The sequence below is a fragment of the Crinia signifera genome, chromosome 6 (assembly GCF_055691185.1).
Source record: "Crinia signifera chromosome 6, ASM5569118v1, whole genome shotgun sequence".
NCBI classification, from domain to species: domain Eukaryota; kingdom Metazoa; phylum Chordata; class Amphibia; order Anura; family Myobatrachidae; genus Crinia; species Crinia signifera.
In genome coordinates this window covers 70,798,888-70,811,106 of record NC_139222.1, presented here as the reverse complement: position 1 = coordinate 70,811,106, position 12,219 = coordinate 70,798,888, and the positions used below count along the sequence as shown (strand labels likewise).

At 45.7% G+C, this 12,219-nt stretch overlaps 2 protein-coding genes across 3 annotated transcripts in view; one reads left to right on the top strand and one right to left on the bottom strand.

The window, feature by feature from the left end:
* The window catches only part of ANXA11 (annexin A11), a 260,240-nt gene that overhangs the window by 217,500 nt on the left and 30,521 nt on the right, over positions 1–12,219 (bottom strand). The gene's annotated exons all lie outside the window — the stretch shown is intronic.
* The window catches only part of ZCCHC24 (zinc finger CCHC-type containing 24), a 125,547-nt gene that overhangs the window by 95,634 nt on the left and 17,694 nt on the right, over positions 1–12,219 (top strand). For both annotated transcript variants that reach the window (XM_083146278.1, XM_083146277.1), the window contains exon 3: positions 3,195–3,359. In XM_083146278.1, coding sequence (XP_083002404.1) covers positions 3,195–3,359 — 165 coding nt within the window. The remainder of the gene's footprint in view (positions 1–3,194; positions 3,360–12,219) is intronic.

Below are 12,219 nucleotides of genomic sequence, written 5' to 3'. Positions count from 1 at the left end.
TACCGGGCTGTCCACTTAAAGCCATTTTTTTCCAGGAGATAAAGGTCTCCTTTTCAGGCATAACACAAGGCATCTGGGATAAGTATCCGATCCCATATGTTACATTGTGACTCTGGTGGCTGCTTATTGGGGGATTATTCTTTGCGTGTCTAAGGAACCCAAACAAAACTTTGATAAGTGGTAATTTTCTGTAGTTAATTAATTAGGGATGTTCAACAGATGGGAAACTCTACTATGATTTTATAAAATGTAAAAGATGTTTATGTTCCATGAAAGCTATCAAGAACTATAGCTGTGTACACACAGGGGCGATTTCAGCACATGTCGCTGGGCGACCATATTGCCAGTGATTTGTTTGTGCTGTCGGCGATAAATCGCCAGGTGCGCGCTCCCGTGTGCAGCCCCTGATGGTCGCTGGTCGCAGGAGCTTGCTCCTGTGATCAGCTGTTTCCCTGCCTCTTCCCCCGGCAGAGTCTCCTATTCATCAGCGATGAACAGGAGACACAGAGCAATATATTGCTAAGCAATATATCTCCCCCCGTGTGTACACAGCTTTAGTGCTTTTCTTAGAATATATCTCTGCCACACAGATAATTGCATCAGTGTCCTGTCTCTTGCTGCAAGTATCTTTATCCTAAATTGTATAGTACTTAAATTCATTGTTTTCTTGCTTGTCGCTCATCTATGTATTGTCAGGTGTCGCAGAATATTGTGGCGCCATATTTATTTATTTACAGTTTCTTATATAGCGCAGCAGATTCCGTTGCGCTTTACAATAGTAGACAGTGATAAGACAAACTGGGTAACAACAGACAGACTTGGGGGCCATATAAATAAATGATAATATAATAATAATAATAATAATAACACCAACAACAACAACAATAAATGATCAGTCATCATTTGTGCTTGTGTGTATGAGTGGCCTGCAACCCAGCCACTAGGAGGCAGCAGGCCACAAGTAGCGAGCAGTCAAGGTAACTAGTGAACAAAAGACAGCTTTCTAACTGCTGCTACAAGTAGTAGTCTCAATTAATTGTTCTCCTTGCCTTCTTTATATAAAGTAAGGAGGCTGTAGGCCATATGCTCTAATACAGGGCAAAAAGAGACTTTTACTGAAGTGGAAAATCGTGAACTACATCCCATAAAGTAAGATGCTTTTCATCTCCAAATCTCTTAGGGCTCATCTAAAGTGGTTCTCAAACTTGGTCCTCAGGACCCTACACAGATCACATTTTTCAGGTTACCTGACAGGTGCACTCATTACTGACTGGTACATTTTAAAAGATCCACAGGTGGAGCTAATTATTTCACTTGACTCGGTGACGAGACCTGCAATACATGCACTGTGTGGGGTCCCGACGACCGACTTTGAGAACCTGTGCACCAGAATATGCACAATTTTCCAAGAGGTCTTGCATTTGTGGCCCACTCCTGGGAGGGTAGGCAACCCTGGGCAATATAGACAATTATACATATAATGCACTGAATGACCAGTATTGGAAACATCAGGAACAAAATAATACACGCACTGAATATTGGAAACATCAGGAACAAAAGAATGCACGCACAAGAACGTAATCTCCACATATTGTACTGTATCAGTTCTTCGAGGCTCTGACCCTTTGATGAGCAGCTCTGCCACCTGGGCATTTATGGCTAGATTAGCAAATAATCTAAGATAATGAAATATAGAAAATGCTACTTAATGTTCTAGCCAAGATCAAACAATATAGGGAACTGAAGCAGATAAGCCATAACTCAACCCACATGGCTTCTGATCTGCACTGACACAGGGGGATTCTTTGAGATGAAGCAGTGACTACAACCTGTATTATAAATGATGCACATTAACTGGTGGGGGGGGGGGGGGGGGGGTATAACCACATTGCTGATGAAGGTAACTTCATTTGTGTTCTCTTTTTACTACAGTAGACAAAGTTTGATGCATATAAAACACATACATAGGCACTATCCAGGCATGTCTGGAAGAGTTCCAAATGTTGGGGACAGTGGCATAACTACTGTAAGGCAGCCCCAGCAGCAGGGTCTGTGTGGGCGCTGGCACCCGCACGACACACTGACATGCTGCTGCCTGCCGCTACCCACTGACTGAGCATTGGAGGCGAGTCAGCCGCAGCACGGGTGAGGCCATGGTAGAGTTGACAAAATCCCCCACTGATTCAATTGACTGTGCACAGAGCTGACTATTGGCTACTGTGTCCAGGATGGGCGGGCGGATGGGCATGCTAGGGCGGCCTGGTATGCGTCAGAGCCAAGGGAAGCAGCAGTGTCTGCTGGTCTCTCTTCCTCTTTCCTGCTTCAGCTTCTCAGTTATGCGTGTGTCGTCATCATGTCACACGCTGGGGAAACATGCTGGAGGGGGGTGCCACAAACTTTTTGGCTGAGGGGAGCAAAATTTATAGTTACGCCACTGGTTGCCGAATTCACACTGTCTCCTGAACGGGCAGATCACCCTCCAGTATTCTCACTATACAAAAATAATTACATTTTACTGTAACTATAGTACAATATTAAGGGGCAACAGAATTCGATGCACTATATAAGAAACTTAATAGATAAATGCGTCGGCTGGCTAAGCTTCCCTGTGTTACGTACTGTTGTCTTTAAACATAAAACGCTTTAAGCCATATTGCAACAGATTATAAATTATTCTTATTTATAGTGGTATTTGGTTTTATGATTATCTAGGTAAAACATTGCATTGCTGGATTCATTCTGAACGGAGGTAGTTCCTGTCAAAGTAAATGCACAGCGATCGTTTTCTCACAGAGATAATTATTTCATCACATTTTCGGATGTTTCTAAAAAAAACAGGTTTGCAGATTAGAGGTCTGAGAAAAAAAAATACATTTATTTTGTGCTGCTATTATTTGTCAGCTTCTAATGGTTAAGGTACCTTTTCAATAGTCTAGCTATGGAAATGACATGAGAATTGTTATCAAAACTTTAAAATTTTCCACTTATAAAATCCATTAGACAAAATAATAAACATGATCTGTGGTAGGCCGGCGATGGATGTTACGGGTCTACAGAAAAGGAAGTTGGGTCAACACATACAAAATGGCCTGACACACAGCATTCTATCCATATTAGAAGTATTGTACGTACAGTACATAAGTCATCGTGTGTGTATGCGCTGAATAATTATTGTTCTAATTTGTTTCTTCCAGGCTCGTCCAAAGGGTGAAGGTCTAACCCCATATCAAGGAAAGAAACGGTGTTTTGGAGAATATAAGTGTCCCAAATGCAAACGGAAATGGATGAGTGGAAACTCCTGGGCCAACATGGGACAAGAGTGCATAAAGTGTCACATTAATGTCTACCCTCACAAGCAGGTCAGTCAGTGGGTCCTATGCTTTGTTTAACATTACTCTGTCCTACTAGCCTTATTGTATTGTTTTATACCAATCTATCCATTATAGAGAAAGAAGTCTAAAAACAAAGTTACAGAAAAAGAATCAGTTTTCATAAAAGAGAGATACCACTACAAAAATAAAAACCAGTATAGCATAGCAAAACTGGTGCCTAAATAACAAACTAATCTTGAATAATGTACTCTGGGCATAGATGTTGGGTTGCACAACAATGTTTGGTGTAACCTGAACAGTATCACTACAAGGACCATCAAGCATGGTGGTGGAGGGGTGATGACTTAGGATTGTATGCAGCCACAACACATGCATGTATTATGATCATTGAGGCCATCTGGTTGGCAACTGATGCTAGTTGGGATTTGGATCACACAGCAGGACAGTAATTCAAAGCACAACAGAAGATCCACATCCGAATAACTGGAAAATTTCTAAAGAAAATTTCCGGAATTACTACAATTTATGGAGCTGATGGATATTAACCTCTTCCTTTCCCCCACTGGAACTTCCATCTATCTCCTCAACCCCAGCATGTACCAGGATGGGGGAACTCTCATTTTAAACATAAGGGCATCCTCTTTAAAACATGTGTGCCATATTATCAGTGTGATCACCAAAAAAAACAACCTACCCTACTTTAAAATCAGGTTTTTCAGGTAAATTTACTAACATAGGAGTTCTATTGAACATGGGATGTTGCCCATTGAGACCAGAGTCTACTTATCTTCTAGAACATTGGTTCTCCACCTTGGTCCTCAGGACCCACCAACAGTGCACGTTTTCCAGGTCTCCACACAGAATCACAGGTGAAATAATTAGCCCCACCCTTTTAAAATGTGCCAGTGAATAAGAAGTGCATCTGGGCACCTGCCGGGTGAACTGGAAAACGTGCATTGTTGGGAGATCCTGAGGACAGAGGTTGAGAACCACTGTTCTAGAAGGTTCTAAAGGAATAAGAAGTAAAATCTGATTGGTTGCTTTGGGCAACATCCCATCTTCTCATCTTAGTAAATTTACCCCTTTAAGTCTAGAGATAGTAAAAGATCTCGCCTAACCTGGCTTGGAATAATTGAGGGGTACCCATTTTAGAGGGTAGACAAATAATGTGGTCCTCTGAGCAGAGATTGATGGTGATCCCGAGACAACAATACTGCACACTATGAAAAAGAAACTTCTGTACATAGGGCCTGATTCACAAATGCACAATCTGTACGCAAGGTGCGATTCTGACTAACTTTCTATTCTATATAGTCAAACTTAAATAGAAATCGGAAAGTTTTTAGCCGCATGCATTCCCAATGCGTGCTTTTGTTTAGTGGGAATTGAACAGAAAAATAGACTGTGCAGGCAAGACTAAATAGTACAGATTATTTATTTATTAACAGTTTCTTAGGTACTTGTTTCCTATCTGGGCGCCCACTAAGTTAATTGCGCACCATGCTATTCTCCGTAGAGAAATCTGATCGCATCGCATCGTACACATACACGATATTGAACGATGCGATGCGATGCGATCCGATTCGATTTCCCATAGGAAACAATGTTAAACGGCTCAATTTAGCCAAATTATCATAGGAACAATAGTAAATGGGCCAAAAACACCCCTGAACATTGAAATGTCCCCCCAAAAGTAGTTGACGCCACCCCGCCATCAACGTGAACCCGAAGCGTGGCGAGCGCAGCGAGCCCGCGAGGGGCGGCGGTACGCGTCCTCCGACCTTTTCATGCCCTACTATCCACTAGGGCGTGGAGTGAGAATAGAATAGTGTGGCGAGCGCAGCGAGCCACCGAGCCCGAAGCGTGGCGAGCGCAGCGAGCCCCGCGAGGGGACGCGGATACCTTCACAGGTAAACGCGTCCCTTTGCGGGCTTCCCAGGTGTCCGCGTCGCCATGGACACCTGGGAAGCCCGCGAGGGGACGCATATAACTGTGAAGGTATCCGCGTCCGCTCGCCACGCTTCGGGCTCGGTGGCTCGCTGCGCTCGCCACACTATTCTATTCTCACTCCACGCCCTAGTGGATAGTAGGGCATGAAAAGGTCGGAGGACGCGTACCGCCGCCCCTCGCGGGCTCGCTGCGCTCGCCACGCTTCGGGTTCACGTTGATGGCGGGGTGGCGTCAACTACTTTTGGGGGGACATTTCAATGTTCAGGGGTGTTTTTGGCCCATTTACTATTGTTCCTATGATAATTTGGCTAAATTGAGCCATTTAACATTGTTTCCTATGGGAAATCGAATCGGATCGCATCGCATCGCATCGTCCAATATCGTGTATGTGTACGATGCGATGCGATCCGATTTCATTACGGTGCCGTACGTAGAAAACCTGGGCGCCCAGATAGGAAACAAGTACCGTTTCTTATATAGCGCAGCATATTCCGTTGCGCTTTACAATAGCAGACAGTGATACAACAAAACAGGTTATTTACAGACAGTCAAAATGTAGGAGGGCCCTGCTCGCAAGCTTACAAATTGAATGCGTTTTGCTAGCAGTGTGATTCGATCACGATCGAATCGCAAGGCAATGGCACAGTGTGTACACACCTTCAGATTTGGGTGGGGTGTGTTCTAACAAATCTAAATTGCAGTGTAAGAATAAAGTAGCTCGTATTTACTCTGCACAGAAAACTACAGTAACTCTCCCAAATCTAACTCTCTCTGCACATGTTACATCTGCTCCATCTGCAACGCAGCATGGTTTTGTCCATTTGGAGAAGGATTTAGCATTGCGATCAAGTCTGGATCAGGCCCATACACAGAAGAGCACTGCACACACTTTAATTCCTCTAATTATATTTGTAGAGGAAGATGCCCACAAAATGGGGGATACATATGGATGACTGGCGGTGGGGATGTCAGTGTCAGAATACCTTCCCTGTCATCCCCGTGGAGGGGATCCCATTAGGGGTCAGTTAAGTATACTTACTTTACCCCTAGTGTAGTAGGAAATGTCAACATTCAAAATGTCAACATTTTTTTTTTACTTTTTTATTTTATTTAAATCATTCTTTATTTAAATGTTATCGTTTCCTGTACATTTAAAACAGGTCAATATGACCAAGTGCCATACGATTTATTTTGCATACATATTATTTTTGCCCACTTTTCTCCCTCCTCCCCCCTACCCTCCATTGTTCTCTAGCAACAATTACCATATTTACATGTAGTGTTCATTCTGGCACCCCCCCATCTTTTAAAACCCATGCAGTTCCTGTTCCCTGCCTGGGGTGTCGCTGTCTACTGTGGTGTTTCTAGCACAGGTCTGGTTTGCATTTTTGTGCTGATATACAGACTACACTGGGCTAGAAGCACTACAGCAGACAGCGACACCCCAGCCAGGGAAGAGGAACTGCATGGATTTTCAAAGATGGCGGGTGCTACAATGAACACTAACATTATTATTTACAACAGTAAGAAAGGTAGATGTGCTTGACCTTAGATATACATTGCTGTTGTGCTGCGCCCTTGGGCCGTGTTCCTCCGCAATCTGATTTAATCCATTCCACCATTTAATCCATTCCACCATCTGGCCATCTGGCACTTCTGGCAAATGCCAGAAGGGCCGATGGCCTTGTGGGCCGATTTTTTGCAGCCAGATGTGTGCCATTTAATAGTTTGGCTGCGGTGCGCAGAGTTCAGAATGCGCCGGTACATAAGAGAGAGAGAAACTCCGGCCGGAACTGGAAGCAGACGGTGCTTACAAACACTTTGCGCGCCTCACTTCACAGCAGCTGCGCTGTGACCCGGCCGTGACATTCTGCTTCCTGCGGCTGTGACTGTCCCTGTGCTGACAGAGCAGCTACCCTTTCGGCTGCTGCTAATGTGTATTTCTGGGCTGGGCTCCCTGGCGGCGAATGTACTCAGCTATGTACGGCGGACGCGGGGATGGCAGTTAGCAGGACAGCGCTGAGACCGTTTTTCTGCCTGCCTCGCTGCTCCTGGCCACAGTGATCAGATAGGCTGTCTGATCACTGTGGCCAGGAACAGCGCGGCTGGTGGAAAGCGGGGGTCGGAGATGACAGGACGCGGTAAGCAGGGCGGAGGAGGAGGAGAAGAGGGCAGATGAGAGAACACCAAGCCCCAGTGCTAACCTCCGCCGGCTATCATCCCCCGCCGTGTCAGCTACCAGCTTCCCCTGATCCCCGTGTGGAGCGGCTGGTGGAAAGCGGGGGTCGGAGATGACAGGACGCGGTAAGCAGGGGGGGAAAGGAGAAGAGGGCAGATGAGAGAGCACCAAGCCCCAGTGCTCACCTCCGCCGGCTATCATCCCCCGCTGTGTCAGCTTCCCCTGGAGAGATCATGGCTGATTGCTGCAGGTCAGAGAAGGTCTCACTGCGGCTGACCGTCCTCCTTCCCCCCATCCCTATTAAGTCACAGTGGCAGCCCGGTCCCTGCTGCCCAACGCCAAGAAACTTCTGGCAACAAGAATGAAACTCCTGGCAACGAGCATGTAGGTAAGAGGCAGTTATGTGGAATTATATGTAATATATTATGGTGTGTGTATAATATGTAAAGGGCATTGCGCTGTGTTATAAAGTATGAAATGGGCATTGCGTTGTGTTATATAGTATGCAATGGGCATTGCGGTGTGCTGTTTAGTATGTAATGGTCATTACGGTGTGTTGTATAATATGTCATTGGCATTACGGTGTTTTGCATAGTATGTAATGGGCATTACGGTGTGCTGTATAGTATGTAATGGGCATTACGGTGTGCTGTATAGTATGTAATGGGCATTACGGTGTGTTCCATAATGTGTAATGCCTCCTTTTTGTGATGCCACGCCTCCTCTCCATGAGGCCACGCCCCCTTTTTGCCACGCGGCTTCGCCGCGCAAGGGTCCCGCCTACTTCAGGTGGGCCTGTGTGCTGAAAAATGCCAGGGCCGATTTCTGGTCCCAGTCCGGCCCTGCTTTGGTGCATTATAGTGATCCTTACATCAATAATTATTGTGATATCGACCTATCTTCTCTTGAATGACCTATTTTAAATTACAGTTCAGTGTGTAAATTTATTTTCCTATTAATATTTATAAACTTACATTGTTCCACACACACCAGTGTTTTATACGAGCACACGGACCAGGGCCCAGCAGCATCACATTAGCACATCTATTATATAAAGAGTTTTTCTTTAGCAAAACATTCTGTACATTCACTTCACCCTGTCCCATCCCCCTCCCCCTCTTTTAGGTTAACAAGTCTCCGAGTTACTGTACTTTATCGAACTTCTCCTTACCGGGTTCCTATATATTACCTGATCTTTGGATCCCCTATGCTTACTGTTTCTACGCCGCCTTAATTGGCCGCCCTCAGGTTCAGCCATCTCTTCCAGATCCTATGGAACTTTTGTTCTGTCCCTCTAGCGAGATATAGGGTTCTTTCAAGTTCCATTGTGGAGTTGACCAAGGCTAACCATGTGGATATTTCAGGTCCCTCACCATCCACCTCCTGGTTATGCATAGTTTGATTAAAAGTAAGCTATCCCCCCTATCCAGGGGCGGGTCTTCCATTATTGCCAGAATATATCCTCTAGGGGAACATACCGTCTTGGGGATAGCTAAAGCCCTCATTACATCTTAACTGCATCAAAGAATACCGCTGCGCTTTGACGTCCATATTAAAAGTCCAAAATGAGCCACTACTGTCCAAATATTTAGGGTAGTTCCTTTTGACTCACCGCCAATTTTGTACATATACAGGGGTAATATAAATCATATGAATTATGTATATTTGGAATCGGTACATCTGTCAGAATGAACTTAGGTCTACAGTCATTAGGTCGACCCCACTAGGTCGACTGGCAGGAAGGTCGACCTGATTTAAGGTCAAAATGGGCCAAGGTCGACATGACTTAAGGTCGAATTTGCATAAAGGTCAACATGAGGAAGGTCGACTGGTCATAAGGTCGACATGGGTTTTTCACTGTTTTTCTATCCGAATGTCGACACAGTTGACATGGACACAGTTGGCAATGAGAATCGGACCCTCGCTTCGCTCGCGATGCTTCGGGCACGGTAGCTCGCTACAGCTTTAATAACCTCCTCCAGGCCCTAGTGGATGGTAGGGCATGAAATACCGCCTGTCGACCTTATGACCAGTCGACCTTCCTCATGTCGACCTTTATGCAAATTCGACCTTAAGTCATGTCGACCTTGGCCCATGTCGACCTTAAGTCAGGTCGACCTTCCTGCCAGTCGACCTAGTGGGGTCGACCTAATGACTGTAGACCTAAGTTCATTCTAATAGATGACCGCTTCCCGTATATTTGGACCTGTTGGAATCTAGCCTGGTTGGTTACCTTTCCTACATTGGCCAGTGCTTCCCGCCATTCTTCCCCTGATATCTCACCCAAGTCTCCTTCCCACTTAATTTTCAGCTCTTCAAGACCTTCATTTTGTTGTTCTTTTATAAGGGATCTATAATATAAAAAAAAAAAAAAAAAAAAAAGAGGAGAACGTGCCCTGTCTGCGAACTTTTAAGTCATTTTTTGGTTAATGAATCTTCTATATTGGATATTACTTTCTCAAACTGAACCCCAAGGGCGTCCCTTATCTGAAAATATCTGAACAGATGGCCATTTGGTAGAGAGAAGTCAATTTTTAGTGATTGTAATGACCTGAGCCCCTTTTCATCATATAATTGTCCAATCTCAACTAATCCCATTAACCCCTAAATCTTGCCAACCTGAAACTCTCCTAATTCCTTAAGACATCTGGCGTTATGGAGTGGTGTCTCTGGGTCAACTCCTTGACTCCCTAGTATCCCCTCCACTTGTCTCCATACCATAACTGCTTGTTTAACAATAGGTGGCCATCTACGGTACATATTCCCCGTAAGTAATATATGTATAGGGGTATGTCCCGGAGACACCGACTATCATGGCTTCTATCAATTCATTTTCCTGCCCTTTTGTTTATCCATGTTTTGAGGAATGTCAACATTTTATGTCGGCATTGCTTCTTTTTTATTTTTAGCTTAACCCTACTTGCAGCCTAACCCTAATTTCATGGGTTTAGTTTCTGCCAACATTGATTATGTAGATATTAGGACAGTAATGACATTAAGGCCATATTGACATAGTAGTAGTAGTAGTACGTTTATTTATAAGGCGCCGCAAAGTGTCCGCAGCGCCGTACATAGCAAACAAAAAAAAACAAATTACAAGGTAACGTACAGGGTGTGTTGAAAGATACAGTATAAATAGGGTTATAGCTGGTCGAACTAAAATCAGCATCAGTTCAGAAGTAGGTGTCAAAATTGTCGAGGAGACTGAAGATGAAGTAGAGGAAGGGAAGAACAGGACAGGAGCACAGGTGAGGTAATGAGGTAGGGTGAGTACGTGAGGAAGGAGGGCCCTGCTCATAAGAGTTAACATACTAAAAATAGGTGGGTGGACGAACGAAATACAATAGGATAAGTAGGAACGGAGGGGAACGGAGGCAGGATAGGAGGATCAAAAGAGGTTAGGAGGAGGGATAGGCTAGTCGAAAAAAGTGGGTTTTGAGGGAGCGCTTGAAGGAGGTAAGGGAATCAGATAGCCTGATGGGTGGCGGGAGGTTGTTCCAGTGCAGGGGGGCAGCGCGAGAGAAGTCTTGGACACGGGAGTGGGAGGAGGTGATTAGGTGAGAGGTCAGTCGGCGGTCAGCGATGGAGCGAAGAGGACGGGAGGGAGTGTGGATAGAGATCAGTGAAGAGAGGTAAGGAGCGGTGGAGGAGGAGAGAGCCTTGTAGGTGGTGGTGAGGAGTTTAAAGAGAACTCTGAAAGGAATGGGGAGCCAGTGAAGAGATAAACAGAGGGGGGAGGCGGAGGTAGAGCGGCGGGAGAGGAAGATGAGCCTAGCAGCAGCGTTAAGAATGGATTGGAGAGGTGCGAGGCGGGTGAGAGGTAGCCCAGAGAGAAGGATGTTGCAGTAGTCAAGGCGGGAGATGACAAGAGAGTGAATGAGAATTTTGGTCGCGTCAGTGGAGAGGAATGGTCTGATGCGTGAGATGTTGCGTAGGTGAAAGCGGCAAGACTGTGAGAGAGCACGAATGTGGGGGGTGAAAGAGAGGGAGGAGTCAATGATGACACCGAGGCAGCGCGTTTGGTCGGTGGAGGTGATCTCGGTTTCACCAATGCTGATGGAGATAGTGGGAGAAGAGGGGATGTTCGGGGGATGGAAGATTAGAAGTTCAGTTTTAGCCATGTTTAGTTTCAGGAAGCGTTGGGTCATCCAGGCTGAGATGGCCGTGAGGCATTCGGAGACCTTGGACAGGAGTGATGGGGATAAGTCGGGGGAGGAGAGATAGATTAGGGTATCATCAGCATAAAGGTGGTAATGAAAACCATAGGAGCTGATGAGGGTGCCCAGAGAGGTGGTGTAGAGGGAGAAGAGGAGAGGGCCAAGGACTGACCCTTGGGGAACACCGACTGGCTGGGGGGTAGTAGGAGAGGAGGAGCTCGGAGTGGAGACGGAGAAGGAGCGATCGGAGAGGTATGAGGTGAACCAGGAGAAGACCGTGCCAGTGATGCCAAAGGAGCGGAGGGTGTTGAGCAGGAGAGGGTGGTCAACAGTGTCAAAGGCAGCCGACAGATCAAGCTGGATGAGGATAGAGAAGAGGCCTTTGGATTTAGCCGATAGTAGATCGTTAGTGACTTTGGTCAGGGCAGTTTCAGTGGAATGTAAAGGGCGGAACCCGGATTGGAGGGGGTCTAGAATGGAGTTAGCAGTAAGGTGGCTTAGGAGACGATTATAGGTCAGACGTTCTAGGAGTTTGGAGGCAAAAGGGAGGAGGGAGATGGGCCTGTAGTTGGATGGAGAGTTGGGGTCCAGATTTGTTTTT